The 15,189-nt window shown below is 53.8% G+C and overlaps 3 protein-coding genes and 1 pseudogene across 3 annotated transcripts in view; 3 read left to right on the top strand and 1 right to left on the bottom strand.

Annotated features, from left to right (window-relative positions):
- SORCS3 (sortilin related VPS10 domain containing receptor 3) overlaps positions 1 to 15,189 on the top strand; it is a 979,390-nt gene that overhangs the window by 496,054 nt on the left and 468,147 nt on the right. The gene's annotated exons all lie outside the window — the stretch shown is intronic.
- LOC132343958 (homeobox protein MSX-3-like) lies at positions 2,705 to 3,204 on the top strand. The gene has a single exon (XM_059882048.1). It carries the CDS (start codon positions 2,789 to 2,791, stop codon positions 3,116 to 3,118), a length of 330 nt encoding a protein of 109 aa, XP_059738031.1. The 5' UTR covers positions 2,705 to 2,788; the 3' UTR covers positions 3,119 to 3,204.
- Positions 3,138 to 4,115, top strand: LOC132343959 (homeobox protein MSX-2-like; annotated as a pseudogene).
- ZNF511 (zinc finger protein 511) lies at positions 10,618 to 15,183 on the bottom strand. Its single transcript, NM_001206234.3, is given in 6 exon segments — positions 10,618 to 12,006; positions 12,679 to 12,813; positions 13,903 to 14,027; positions 14,174 to 14,375; positions 14,666 to 14,739; positions 14,992 to 15,183. Coding segments are annotated over 6 exon segments (768 nt in total). The 5' UTR covers positions 15,145 to 15,183; the 3' UTR covers positions 10,618 to 11,927.

Genomic DNA, 15,189 nt, shown 5'->3' on the forward strand with positions numbered 1-15,189 from the left:
AAGGGGCCTAGAGGAGGGGCGGTGCTGCCCTGGAGCAAGACCAGGAGTCAGCTGTCTGTAGGCCACTGGCCAGCAAAGGTGCCCTGCCTGTAAACCACCATGTAGACCACGCTGGCTGCCTCCATCCACGTCCAAAAGGGGACGGTCAGTGTCCTCAGTCACGTGGTGCCAGCTTCCCTCCCTCAGCACCGCCGCTGTGAGCGTGACCTGACTTTCTCTCACTTCAGCAGACCCTCCCCTCCAAGGTTTTAAGACGGGGGGAGCGTTTCTATTCCTGTTTGAGTCCCGCGCAGTTCCAAACCCTGCTGGATGAGTCCTACAAAACGAAATCTGTTCTCAGAACTCACCTCCCTACGCTGACCGCCCCGACAGGAAGCCTCTTGGCACCCGACCCCCGTGCCGGGACTTGTCTCTCGTTTCTGGAAGTTCAGGATGTGCTCATCCCCGTGAAGTCAGCACCAAAAGGAGGCACCAGGACACAGGAAGAACAGGTGTCCGGCCTTTGCTGACCTCCTGGCCCCTCAGGGCTCAGAGCAAACCTCAGGAACAACGCCACTCAGACTGGGCTCGGTGTCCACCCCAGTGCGGACTCAGCAGGCCGGTCTTTGAGGCTTTGCTACCATTTCAGGGGCTCACCTGAGATGGGGTGGGGAGTTGGCACTGGCTTCAGCACCTACCAGCCTCAAGAGGGGCCAGTGCCGGGGCTGGGCCTGGTCTCCTGTCCACACAACAGGCCTGGCTGGCCTGCTCCTGGAAGCCAGGTGACTGCAGGCATCTTCATCTCTTCTGGTGCCCAGAGACAGTGCCCAGGCTCCTACAGCTGGGTCCAGGCTTCTGCGCCCAAAGCCTGCACGTTGACAGAAATGGGGTCCTGACCTTCTCACGCCCAGCACCCCGGCCACCTCCCGTCCCAGGGCCCAGTGGGGCTGGAGAGGCCGCCGTGCCGGAGCCTGTTCGAGCTCGGTGCTGTGGTCTGGGCTTTGACGTCCACGCCCAGGGGCTCTCCTCCATCCTCCAACCCCCTCTGGAGCCAGGCCAGGCAGGAGCCTGGTCAGCACTGGCTCGCCTTGCTGGGAGGGAGACACACCAGTCCGGATATCTCCTGGGAGACCTCCTGAAGGTCAGCACCGGTCCCTGGCCCCACAGTCCCATCCCACCCCAGACCAGCTAGACACAGCCCAGGCCCCACGTCATCCACCCAGACGCTACCTCTGGGCCATCCTGAGTGGACATGGGGCAGGCCGAGGCAGCTGGCTGTTATCCTCATTAAAATTCGTTTTCAAAGGCTCCGGTGAGCGGCCTGCTAAAGATAAACTATCAGGAGAGAGGCCTTCAAAGAAAGTGCTTTAATGATGCAATTATCTTCAATCAACTCAGAACATCTTTATTGCATTAGAAAAGGGCAATTTATCTCGGAATGCAGAAAGAGCTGGTCTAGCCTCAGACACAGGCCTGGCAGGAGGGCTCTGAAGGCCCCTTTCAGTCTTGCTTCTAAATTTGCATGGTGAGAAACTTGCTGAGTGAATTTCTCTAGCTTAACTGGACGAAGCATCATCCAAAACTAGTTTTCATTGAACAACTTTGCTTTTTCAAAAATTAACATTTAGTCGATTTACTTTGCTGCTTCTGCGTTCAGGGATATTACTCTGACATGAAATCGTTACTGGCAAACCAATCTCCTGATTTATTCTAAAATGCATGCGGGGTTTCTTCCCTTGGCGGAGAGACTGCAGAGCGGTGCCTCGTTTGCAGCACTCAAGGTTTCCAAACCAAAGATCCGTTCAGTTTAGTCTCTGTCGGACCTTCGCTCCTTCTTCGAACCCGGTCTGGGATCGCTCTCCACCTGGTCGCGGCGTCTCGGAAGCAGCTCGGCGGTCCGGCCGGGGTCTGTCCGAACTGGCGTCGCAGGGCTTTTCCCAAGGCCCGGGTTTCCCGAGGATTCGGCCCAGCAAGTGCGGAGCGGGAGAGGCTGACACCCAGTGACCCGAGGCGCCCTTCTTGTGTCCCAGGCCCCGTGTCGCAGGCGCTTGAGACGTGGGAGCCTCGGCCTCCCCAGCGGCCCCGGGCCCTGCCCTGGGACCTTCGCCGCGCCCCGCCGGCCGCTCCCGGGCCAAGCTGTGGGACGCCAGGGAGAGCGCCCGCCAGCTACGGGCGCCTGGAAAGCCACCCAGGCTCAGGGCGCCATGGCCCGACTTCCAGGCGACGGAAGCAGTCTCCAGTCCGGGTGCAAGGTCGGCCAAAAGTGGCCCCCAGGGTTTGGAGACAGCTCCTGGACCACGGCAGGCACGCGCCGATGGCTCCGGCTCCGGGCTGTGGCGCAGCGGGACGAGCCGCCGGCGGGCGAGGACACTGCGGGAGGCGCCCGGACCGAAGCTCAACCCCGTCGCGCCCACTGCGGGCTCCTCCCCGCGAGGAGGCTGGGGCCAGCGCCTCATGCTCCCCGGTGTCCCAGCCGCATCCCAGCCCGGCCACAGCGGGCTCTAGGAAACCGACGGGGTGCGCCAGGCTGGCCGGGGCTGGGACTCACATGGCTCCCAGTCCGGGGCTCGGCCGGCGGCCCCGCCCCTCCTTGCCCGACCCCTCCTCCCGGATCAGCGAAACCAATGGGCGTCTGAAGCCACGCGGCAGCCACTGAGGCGATTGGACAGCTGGGTATGAAAGGGGCGCCGCTTTTTATAAAAAGGGCACCGAGGGAGGGGGCGCCACCGAGTCCCCGGCAGTCTCGCTGCGCGCTGCCCCCACGTTGCGCCCGCCGGGCTCCGCTAGCCCAGCGCCCGCCCGTCAGCGCATGGCCCCGGCTTTGCTCGGCATGAACCCCGCTGGGCTCAGGACGTGGGACGGGGACCGTGCGAGGTTCGGCCCGCTGCCCTTCGGCGTCGAGTCGTTGCTGGAAGCCGAGCGCTGGCTGGGCTCGGAGCCCGTGCAACCCCAGAAGGAGAGGCCGCGGGGCGCCGCGGAACCCCGGGCCTGGTTCCCGCCGGCCGCCCTCTCGAGCGCCCCACGTAAGTGCCCTGTCGCGCGGTCCCGGGCTGCGAGAGGAGCCCGCTTGGCCCGGGCTGGGAGGACCAGGGCGGGAAAGGCGCTGTCGTTCGTAACTTCGGAAATAGCCATCCACTAACGCGCCGGCCTGAGTGCAAAGAAAGAAATCAGCCCAGGAGAGCCCGCCCAAGCCCTCCGGCGCGCGAGCCCTGACCCACCTGCCCCCTCCAAACAGGTATACCCTGCTCTACCCGGGGGCGGGGCCCGCAACCCCAGACCCGGGGCCTCTCGTCTCGGAGTCTCTCTGGCCGTGCACCCTACAGTCCCCGCCAAGGTGGACCTCTGCTTCCCCTCCTCGCTCACCGCTCAGGTCTTGCTGCGGTTTCGTGCCCAGGTTTCTCGCTTTTCCAAGCGGGCAGAGTTCCCCTCCTCCCTGGGGAGCAGAGCCCCAGTCCACTTTGTCCCTCTCCGCGCGCCGCCCCCCTCCCCCTCCCGTGCCTTCTTCTATTACCCCGCAGGCTTCGGGGGTCCCGTCTCACCTGAGGCCCGCGGTCATAGAGCCAGGACTCACATCCAGAATCGGCCGTGGCGGCGATCCCGGAGTGCGTCCGAGCGCCCGCTTTTGCTATTTCCTCCCAGGCGCCCCCAGCCCTCCAGCCTGCGCCCTCGGGAAACAGAAGAGCGACCGCGAGCCGCGGACGCCCTTCACCGCCGCGCAGCTGCTGGCGCTGGAGCGTGGCTTCGGTCAGCAGCAGCACGTGTCCGTCGCCGAGCGCGCCGCATTCTCCAGCAGCCTGAGTCTCTCCGAGACGCAGGTCAAGATCTGGTTTCAGAACCGCCGGGCCAAGGCCAAGCGACTGCAGGAGGCCGAGCTGGAGAAGCTGAAATTGACGGCCAGGCCGCTGCTGCCCCGTCCTCCCCTCCCTTCCCGCTGGGCACCCGCCTTCACGACTCCGCCGCCGCCCCGCCGCAGGTGCCCGGACTCCTCGCCGCGCCGTGGCCGCCTACGGCCTGTATTACCTGCATATATTTGGGTGATCAGTTGCTTCCCCCTTGAATTTGTTAACATGGTAAATTACAGCGGAAAGTCCAGTTTCTCCCTATCATGTCCAATACTTGTTTCTATCTGACATTTTGATTGCAGCCAGCCGAGTGAATGTGAAGCCTCAGGCTTTAATCTGTGTTTACTAGCGACACCACCTTCTCATGTGCTCATTTGCCATTTATATATTTTCTTTAGAAAAACATCTGCTTAAGTCCCTTGCCTAGTTTTCAGCTGGGTTTTCTTTTGTGTTGAGTGTTTGTAAGCATTCTTTATATGCTCAGGATAGTAAATCCTCATCAGACACAGAATTTGCAAATATTTTCTTCCATTATGTGGGTTGTCTTTCCACTTTCTTGACAGTGTCCCTTTGAAGTATAAAATATTTTAATTTGATTAAATCCATTGTAGCTATTTTTAATTTTGTTGCTTGCACTTTAAAAAAAATTGATTTGGCTGGGCCGGGTTCTGGTTGTGGCCTGTGGGATCTCTAGCTCTGGCATGCAAGCTCTGAGCTGCAGGACCAGCCCGGGGCGCCCTGTACTGGGAGCAAGGAGTCTTTACCACTGGATCGCCAGGGAAGTCCTTGCTTCTGCTTGTGATGTCATACTTAAGAATCTTTTGCCAAATCCACAATCAAGAAAATTCACTCTGGTTTGTACCCAAGTGTTTTATAGTTATATTTCTTACATTTAGACATTTGATCCATTTTTAAATACTCTGTAAGTATACAACTTGATGCTTTTGCATGTGGTTATCCAACTATCCCAGCACCATTTGTTGAAAAGACTGCTCTCCCCCACTGTCTGTGATGCCCTCAACCGTCGCTTACTGGAGGAGTGTGGGTTTATTTCTGGACCGTCAGTTCTGTCCCATTGATCTGGATATTTATCCTCTGCCAGGACCAGAGTCTGCATTACTGTTGCTTTGTAGTAAGATGTTGTTTTGTGGTTTTTTTTTTTTTGGTAGTAAGTTTTGAAACCTTCCAATTTTGCTCTCCTTTCAAGAACAAGAATGACCTATTCTGGGGTCCTTGCAATTCCATATGGATTGTAGAATCAGATTGTCAATGTCTACAAAGAAGTCCACTAGGTTTCTGATAGAGAGTGCATTGAATCTATAAATTAGGGAATATTTTAGGGAATATTGCCATTTTAACAATGTTAGATTAATCATGCATGAGACGTTTTTCTAATTATTTAACTCCTCTTTATCTGAACAGTGTTCTATAGCTTTCATGGTGTTTGTTCCTCAGTCACTAAGTTGTGTCCAAATCTTTGCAACCCCATGAACTGCAGCACACAGGCTTCCCTGTTGATCACCAGCTCCTGGAGATTCCGCAGACTCATGCCCATTGAGTTAGTCATGCCGTCCACCATCTCGTCCATGCAGGCTTCCTGTCCTTCACTGTCTCCCGGAGATTCCGCAGACTCATGTCCATTGAGTTAGTGATGCCGTCCAACCATCTCGTCCTCCGTGTTTCCTTTTCCTCTTACCCTCAATCCCTCCCAGCATCAGGGTCTTTTCCAATCAGTTGGCTCTTCGCATCAGGTGGCCAAAGTGTTGGAGTTTCAGCTTCAGTATCAGTCCTTCCAATGGATATTCAGGGTTGATTTCCTTTTGGATTGACTAGTTTGAACTCCTTGCTGTCCAAGTGACTCTCAAGAGTCTTCTCCAATACCACAATTTGAGTGTATCAATTCTTTGGCACTCAGCCTCATTTATGGTCCAACTCTCACATGCACACATGACTTCTGGAAAAACTATAGCTTTGACCATACAGATCTTTGTCAGTAAAGTGATGTCTCTGCTTTTTAATATGCTGGTTAGGTTTGTCATAGCTTTTCCTCCAAAGATAAGCCATCTTTTAATTTCATGGCTGCAGTGCCTGTCAACAGTGATTTTGGAGCCCAGGAAAATAAAATCTGTCACTGTTTCCACTGTTTCCCCTTGTATGTGCCATGAAGTTATGGGACGGGATGCCATGATCTTAGTTTTTTGAATGTTGAATTTTAAGCCAGCCTTTTCACTCTCCTATTTCACCCTCATCAAGATGCTCTTTAGTTCCTCTTCACTTTCTGTCATTAGAGTGGTATCAGTTCAGTTCAGTTGCTCAGTCGTATCCGACTTTGCGACCCCATGAATTGCAGCACACCAGGCCTCTCTGTCCATTACCAACTCCCGGAGTTCACCCAAACTCATGTGCGTCGAGTCGGTGATGCCATCCAGCCATCTCATCCTCTGTCATCCCCTTCTCCTGCTGCCCCCAATCCCTCCCAACATCAGGGTCTTTTCCAGTGAGTCAACTTTTAGCACGAGGTGGCCAAAGTATTGGAGTTTCAGCCTCAGCATCAGTCCTTCCAATGAACACCCAGGACTGGTCTCCTTTAGGATGGACTGGTTGGATCTCCTTACAGTCCAAGGGACTCACAAGAGTCTTCTCCAATACCACAGCTCAAAAGCATCAATTCTTTGGTGCTCAGACTTCTTCACAGTCCAACTCTCACATCCATACATGACCACAGGAAAAACCATAGCCTTGACTAGACGGACCTTTGTTGTAATATCTTTGCTTTTTAATATGTTGTCTAGGTTGGTCATAACTTTTCTTCCAAGGAGTAAGCGTCTTTTAATTTCATGGCTGCAATCACCATCTGCAGTGATTTTGGAGCCCCCAAAATAAAGTCTGACAGTTTCCACTGTTTCCCCATCTATTTCCCATGAAGTGATGGGACCAGATGCCATGATCTTAGTTTTCTGAATGTTGAGCTTTAAGCCAAGTTTTTCACTCTCCTCTTTCACTTTCATCAAGAGGCTTTTTAGTTCCTCTTCACTTTCTGCCATAAGGGTGGTGTCATTTGCATATCTGAGGTTAATCACCGGGCCTTATTATTTGTTTTTCTGGTGACTGGTTGGATTATTTCAGTGAAGACTGTCTGCTGCACACACACCCTGCCAGTGGTGAGTGCTGTGCTGAGGGAGACACAGCCCTGGGGCCACACCCCACTGTTAAAGTCCACTAATTGCTGAAGTAGATGCTTTTCTGGAACTCTGGTTGTTGGCGATTTGATCTCTGGTTCCTCTGTCTTTTCTAAAACCAACTTGAACCTCTGGAAGTTCACGGTTCACGTATTGCTGAAGCCTGGCTTGGAGAATTTTGAGCATTACTTTACTAGTGTGTGAGATGAGTGCAATTGTGCGGTAGTTTGAGCATTCTTTGGTATTGCCTTTCTTTGGGATTGGAATGAACACTGACTTTTTCCAGTCCTGTGGCCACTGCTGAGTTTTCCAAATTTGCTGGCATATTGAGTGCAGCACTTTCACAGCATTGTCTTTTAGGGTTTGAAATAGCTCAGCTGGAATTCCATCACCTCCACTAGCTTTGTTCGTAGTGAGGCTTCCTAAGGTTCACTTGACCTCACACTCCAGGATGTCTGGCTCTACGTGAGTGATCACACCATTGTGATTATCTGTGTCATAAAGATCTTTTTTGTATATTTCTGTGTATTCTTGCCACCTCTTAATATCCTCTGCTTCTGTTGGGTCCATACCATTTCTGTACTTTATTGTGCCCATGTTTGCATGAAATGTTCCCTTGGTATCTCTAATTTTCTTGAAGAGATCTCTAGTCTTTCCCATTCTTTGTTGGGAAAACATCTACTTCTGCTTTATTGACTATGCCAAAGCTTTTGACTGTGCAGATCACAACAAACTGTGGAAAATTCTTCAAGAGATGGGAATACCAGACCACCTGACCTGCCTCCTGAGAAATCTGTATGCAGGTCAAGAAGCAACAGTTAGAACCAGACATGAAACAACAGACTGGTTCCAAACTGGGAGAAGAGTACATCAAGGATGTATATTGTCACCTTGCTTATTTAACTTATATGCAGAGTACATTATGCGAAATGCCGGGCTGGATGAAGCACAAGCTGGAATCAAGATCACCGGGAGAAATATCAATAACCTCAGATATGCAGATGACATCACCCTTATGGCAGAAAGCAAAGAGGAACTAAAGAATGTCTTGATGAATGTGAAAGAGTAGAGTGAAAAAGCTGGCTTAACACTCAACATTCAGAAAACGAAGATCATGGCATCTGGTCCCATCACTTCATGGCAAATAGATGGGGAAACAATGCAAACAGTGTCAGGCTTTATTTTCTTGGGCTCCAAAATCACTGCAGATGGTGACTGCAGCCATGAAATTAAAAGATACTTGCTCCTTGGAAGAAAAGCTATGAAAACCTAGACAGCATGTTAAAAAGCACAGACATCAGTTTGCCAACAAAGGTCCATCTTGTCAAAGCTATGGTTTTTCCAGTCGTTACGTATGGATGTGAGAGTAGGACCATAAAGAAGGCTGAGCGCCGAAGAACTGATGCTTTTGAACTGTGGTATTGGAGAAGACTTGAGTCCCTTGGACTGCAAGGAGATCAAACCAGTCAATGGTAAACAAAATCAGTCCTGAATATTCATTGGAAGGACTGATGCTGAAGCTGAAACTCCAATTCTTTGGCCACCTGATGTGAAGAACTAAGTCATAGAAAAAGACCCTGATGCTAGGAAAGATAGAAGGCAGGATGAAAGGGGACGACAGAGCATGAGGTCGTCGGATTGTATCACCAACACTGTGGACTTGAGTTTGAGCAAGCTCCGGGAGTTGGTGATAAACAGGGAAGTCTGGCGTGCTGCAGCCCATGGGGTCGCAAAGAGTTGGACACAACTGAGCGACTGAACTGAACTGAATTGCCAGCTGATTGCTGTACTGATTTCAACAACCCCCTGGGCATAAATTCCTCTACAACTTACCCAATCCAGTTCCAGCCTGTCTGACACAATCTTTGTTTTTAAACTGGAGTATAATAGCTTTGTAATGCTGTTAGTTTCTGCTGTACAACAGTGAATCAGCCGCAAGTGCACACATACCCTCTCCCTCCTGAGCCTCCCTACCCCGACCCCATCCCACCCCTCTTGGTCATCGCAGAGCAGACTGAGCTCTCTGTGCTATACAGCAGCTTCCCGCTAGCTTTTACACATCACAGTGCATATAAGTCAATGCTACTTTCTCAAGTCATCATGCCCTTTCCTTCCCCCGTTCCCATAAGCCTGTTCTCTATGTCTGTGTCTATTTTGGCTCTGGAAATAGGTTCATCCGTGCCATTTTTCTGGATTCCACATATATGCATTAATTTATGGCATCTGACACAATCTTTTCTGCGTTGCTGTTTCATGTTCCCACCCCATGAGGGCTCCCCTGGTTTTCTTATTCCCTGGTTCCCTCCTGTGAACCAGCCTCCAGCTTAGCCTTATCTCGACTTTCCTCCTGAGTGTCCACCACCGCCTCATGAAACTTGAGAACTTGGGCTTGAACTTGTCCACAGTCTGTTGCAGAGTCAGTCCTCTGGGAAGAGATCAGGAGCAATCTGTTGCGCTGACTTGCTCACTCCCCACAGTCCGAGCTGTGACTCTGGAGCCGGCGGGGAGGACAACGGCAGATGTTTCCGTGACACCCCTGCTCCAGGAGCTTGGTGGCGGGGCGCCGGCCTGGGGTCCTCTCTGCCATCTCTCCTGGCGAGAACCACTGCCCCACAGCTGAGGAAGTGATCCGCGGCCCAGCACCCTCAGTGGTGCCAAGGTGGAGCGTGCCCGCCAAGAGGGGGCTGGGCAGGAGGGCGCCCTGCGCTCAGGCGGCCTCACCCCCACTTAGGCAGGCACTGGGCCTGCTCCTCGGGGAAGGAGCCGGGGGAGGAAGCCTCGAGTCCTCAGCTGCAGCCCTGGAGCAGGGTCTCTGCAGTGGACACGTGTTTTGTGTTTGAACATTAAGAACTCACGGATGTAAGTATGTTTGCTGTTTCTCGGTTGCAGTTCTTGTTCTCGGTCCACACCAGCTGTCTAGCCCTTGGCCAGCAGCACCTTTCTGGGGTGCCTCCTGAGCCGAAGCTTGGTATTCCTCAATAGCTTCCTTGATCTCAAAAGACTAATCTGGCTTTCAATAAAGTTGTAGCTTTCATAAATATGGTATATACATTATAGCTTACAACAAAACTTCTAATTCAAATTCAGGACTATGGGTTTTTAACTTCAATGCTCCTAAATCTACTTTTTCTCGAGCCAAAAAATTTCAGTTCTTGAAACTACTCAGGTCATTTGGTAATTGGGACATTTGAGTTGTTCTCAGTAGTTATTAAAAATTTCACTGAATAAACTGCCTTTTGTATAAATCTTGTGAAGTATTGCAATGTGGATTCAGAATGTAGTCCTAAAAGTGGGGTTGCTAGGTCAAAGATATGTGCAGAAGTGACTTTGTTAGGTATTAGTAAATTCCCCTTCCTAGGGGTTTGCAGCATGCAGCACCCCCACTGACCACATGTGAGATGCCTGTGCCCCCACTTCACACACAAAAGGGTATGCCATCTAACCTTTGGGTTTTGTCAACTGGATGCAGAAGAATGGGTCTCTGTGTATTTTTATTTCTATTTCTCTTTCTATGGGTGAAATGAGGGGTCATAGGGTTGTGTAAAGGCAACACCGAAAGGGCATGGGTGGAAAAGAGAATTGGGGTGAAAATTCATAACCAATAATTTTTAACAATCTATTTTTCTAATAATTTATTTTAAAGTGGCCTAGATCATAGATCTGCAGTCATATGGCAGAAACAAATATTCATTTTTTCACCTAGAACCTAGACATGTCAGAGAAACTCCAGTGGTAAATTCCAAGAAATACAAACTCACAGCCAAAAATCATAAAATTCACCAGGAAAGAAGGCAGCATGAGTGAGGCAACAGAAAAAAGCATAGAGGGATCAGACCCACAGACTTCTGATATTGGTGTTATCAGTCAGAGAGTATACAGGAAGTTTAATTTGTTAAAAGAGAATGAGTTGAAAATAAGTTTAACAAAAGCCATAAAAGTCCAGCAAATCAGAAAAACAACATAGGACTTAAAAGAACTGAAAATCATAACTGTGGAAATTAAACCCTGTGAATGAGTTCAACAGCACATCTGATACAGGTGATAAGATTAGTGAACTGAAAAATGGGTCTTGAGCAATCATCCAGAATGCAGCAGAGACAGATGAGGGACAGGAAGCAGGGAAGGGCTGCGGAGGGCAGAGCGAGGGCATTTGGACTGCTTCTGCGGTTTTAGAAGGAGCAGGAACTGAGAATGGGGTAGACGTGCCATCTGAAGCGAGAAAAGCCCAGGTTCAGAACACCCACCGTGGGGCAGGCAGGGAACGAGGGACTTCGCCGGAAGCACTGACGGAAACCGCACGGAGGAGACGAGGCACCTTCGGGCTGACGACCACAGCACTGCCGGGGCAGCAGGGCTCTGTGCGGGGCTCAGAGGGGCCAGGGACCAGCACCCGCTGACCCGGCCAGACCCCAGACCCGAGCGCCCAGCAGGCCCCTCAGGGGGACGAGCCCCGGAGGACAGCCAGCCGCTGGATCCCCGCTCCCAAGCCCAGCGTGGCGGGCCGGGCCGAGCCGCCCGCCCGGCCACGCCACTCTGACTCCGCAGGCCTCGCAGCCCCGCCCGAAGCAGAGTCTCCCCCCGAGCACAGACACCAGGGCCGCGGGCGTCTCCCTAAAACTAGGAAGAGCCCCCAGGGACCTGTCGCCCCATCGCCCCCTCTGAGAAGTGGCCACCGGAGGGCGAAATCCTGTCACCCAGCACAAAAGGCTGACCATTCACTCAATGTAAATGAAGGCCCTTTACTCCATGCCTCTCAAACTATTTACAGCACTCAAGGAAAACTGTTTACCCCACGTGTCTCCAAAGGGCGTTGTGCGGGGTAGCGGCTGCTCTCCGCACCCTGGTCACCCACAAGGGGTCCCTTCCCCGAACCCGCGCATCCCCCACGGCCTCGGTCAGCTGGCTATTCCCGGCCCGGGCTCCACCATCACTGGCGCTTGCTTCTCTTCTTGGTGCTTTTAAATCCTCGAGAGGCGCCCTGCCCGAAGCAGACGGTCGACGGTATCCTGAAACGGAAAACGTCCACAGGAAGCCGCTGCGGTTTCGCCCACGGGTGGCTCAATGTGGCAGCAGTCTCCTGGGGCCTGACTTGCCGCTCCGATGCTCCCTCCTCCCCAGCGGACCGCAGGGCGGCCACGGGCTCTTCAGGTGGGCGCTTCCTGCGTCCAGCGAGGCCACCGCGGCCGCGCTCCGCCCCTGTGCCCGTCCCCCGTGGAGCCTGAGACCGCCGCCCTGCTCTCCCACCGGGCCCGGCTCACTGTTAGGCCAGAGTGACCACACCCGCAAGCAGGCCGCAGAGGGCCTCCAGGTCCTCCCTCAGACGGGGTGGGCTTGTTGGTCGTTTTTTCCATTTCTCCAACACTGACCCCCAAATTAGACTTGAAATCAAATTAATCCAACAAAAACAGCATTAGCACTAGAAAGACAGGCGGTAGTTGTAACCTGGGCAGTCGCATCCTACGTCTTTCCATCCCCGCCTAGGCTGCGGTCCGGATAGGCTGTGCTCCCAGGGCTCCAGGTCACCCAAGGGCAGCGGGGGGTTCAGGCTTTTCATCTCCCCCTGAAGCCAACACTCCAACCCAGTATGGCTTCTCTCAGTGGGGACGCTAAGCATCAAACCCAGAATTCTCCAGAAGCAGAAGTTCAGAACCTGGTTCAGAAAGGGGCCAGGTACTGACCTGTGGCTGTAGACCCGCCTCTCTCTTGGAGGTTCTGGGTGGGCCTCTGCCTGTTCAGAGCAGACTTCCATGGCGTCTCCTTCAGAGGGTGCCCAGTCCTCCCCGATGGCTTCTGTCGACACCTGCGAGGCTGGGCTGGGGAAGACAGAGGCTGAGCGCTCTCCCGGGGCCAGCTCCTGCAGCCCCACCTTCCCCCAGGACTGAACTTGCAAAGCTGTTTTGGCTGTTTATGGCTGTTTTGTCAGAGTAATTCCAGGCTACTGGAATTCCAGGACAAAGAGAGGTGACGGTTAATACGACATACACCACGTTTTATGAATTTAGGTATAACAGTCACGCTTCGTCTTTTAAACTACTACCTTTATGGTGTCATGTGGTAAATGACTATCGATGGTACCAAGTGTCTTTCCACAACAATTAAGTGAGAAATTCACTAAAGCCAGTCAGACAATACTGAGCTTCTCCTCCTTAACACCACTGTCTCAATCCAGCACTGCATGATTTTTCTCCTTAAAGTGATTCCTTGGAAAGGAAGGAGTTATGTTATACTCAAGGTCTTAGAAAAATCTCCCATACTGAAGTGGGTTTTCCTGATTATTCTACTTTGAACAACAAAGTCCTACCTGGGGACAACAATTTAGTCTAAAATGATTTCAATCAATGCAATCTTTAGATGGTTACAAAGCTTCCCCTGAGAAAACAAGTTAATGAAAAGGCAAAGAAAACACGAACTTTAGGGCAGTTTCCAGGGGCACTTCCCACAGTGCATGCTGAACAATATTACACAGCTCTGTCGTCAAGCTTGTAAATGGATGGCACAAATGAAAAGCCAAAGGGCTCCATGTGCGGGAAATGGCTCATGGCCTGGGACAAACCCCCCAAAGCCCGTGTGAGGATGGAGAGGTGATGGGGGGGCGGCAAAGGCGAAGCCTGAGCTCAGAGGGGCCCCAGCAGACCCCATGGCGGCACCACAGCCACCGCCCACACAGACCCAGCAAAGCAGCTCCCCCTTCTTGTCCTCCTTACAGACAGAGTGGCCACACACAAACCACCTCCACCTGCTCCACCCCTCTCGGTTAGTAACTCCTGACTCCCAGGGTTAACCCACAACTAAATGTGACGTTAGGTGTCAGGGGTGCTGCACGAGGGCGTCCACAGCCTCTGAGTCCGCACACTCTCAGGCCTGCTGAGCTCAGAAGGCGGCTTCCTCGAGCACCCACGTACCGTCTGCCCTTCCTCGGTTTATCAAAGCGGAAATCTGCAGGGTAGAGGTGATGAGTTACCAGGTGCTCCTTCCGGTCTCTGCTGGTCCTGAACTTCTCCGTGCAGCCCTCCACCAGGCACTGGTACTACAGCAGAAACAGTGTCACCACCCTGACCCCGGGACCACTGCCTCGCCCAGTCTGGACCCCAGGCTCCAGCACCATGAGGCACACGGCTCCGGGACAAGCCCTGTGATGACTGCCCTTGGCCTCAGTGGGCGAGCATCCCTCACCATGTCCTGCCGTTCAGCCAGGATCTGGAACAGTGAGTCGTGCCACTCCTGGATGTGGGTGTCCAGCAGGTGACCAGAGGGGAAGGCCCGCTTGCAGGAGGAGCAGACGTTTCCGTGCAGAGTGTGGTAGTGATGCTCATAGTCCTCCAGAGTGTCAAACGCCTGGCAGCAGCCGGCCACCTGACAGGTGAACTCAGGCACCCTGGCAGAAAAACGCCTGGTGGGGATGCAATTCCTCGGAGGGCAGGACGTCAGGCTCCCTGTCACCACTCCCCTCAAGTGGCTTGGGATAAAGCTGATAAAGCTTCGGATTTTCTCTTGCAATCCCAAGCCCTGCCTTCATTACAAATACATCTTCACGGACAAGCAAGCTGGTGTAGAGGCCAGCCATGCTGGCTTCTCAGTGGTCCAGGCCAGACACCAGGGTGGGGCGAGCAGAGGGAGGGGTGAGGAGAGGGCAAGAAGGGCCCTGAGCTGGGCCACAGCACTCACCTGGGCCTCTCCGGCTCCGCAGCCACCTGCGTAATCACATCCTGGAGGTAGAGGTGCCTCTGCACGTCTCCGTCCTGCGGAAGACAGCTCTGCGTGCTCGAACCCCCGCCCGCCAGGGCCCCTGCCCACACGGGCCCTGCCCCCGCCCCCAGGACCCGGGCCCCGCCCCTAGGACCCCGGCTCTGGCCCACCCGGGTCCCTGCCCCGCCCCTAGCCCCGGGCCCCGCCCCTAGGGCCCCGGGCCCCGCCCCGAGCCTTGGCCCCGCCCACCTGGGATCCGCTCCGCCCCCACCCGCAACTGCCTTCTCTTTCCTCTGCTCACGCACCTCGAAGAACTCGTGTTCCCGCGGGAAGCGCACCTGGCGCGCCGCGAAGCGGAAGGGCGCGTTCCCGGCCAGGGAGTCCCGCTGCACGGGCAGCGGCGCGGCCGCCCCAGGGGCCCCCGCCAGGCGGGCGTGCAGCGCGGGCGGCAACTGCATCGCCCTGCGCGCCGGCGGTGGCAGGGCCTGCCGGCCACCGTCCGC

Source organism: Bos taurus, chromosome 26 (genome assembly GCF_002263795.3).
Source record: "Bos taurus isolate L1 Dominette 01449 registration number 42190680 breed Hereford chromosome 26, ARS-UCD2.0, whole genome shotgun sequence".
NCBI classification, from domain to species: domain Eukaryota; kingdom Metazoa; phylum Chordata; class Mammalia; order Artiodactyla; family Bovidae; genus Bos; species Bos taurus.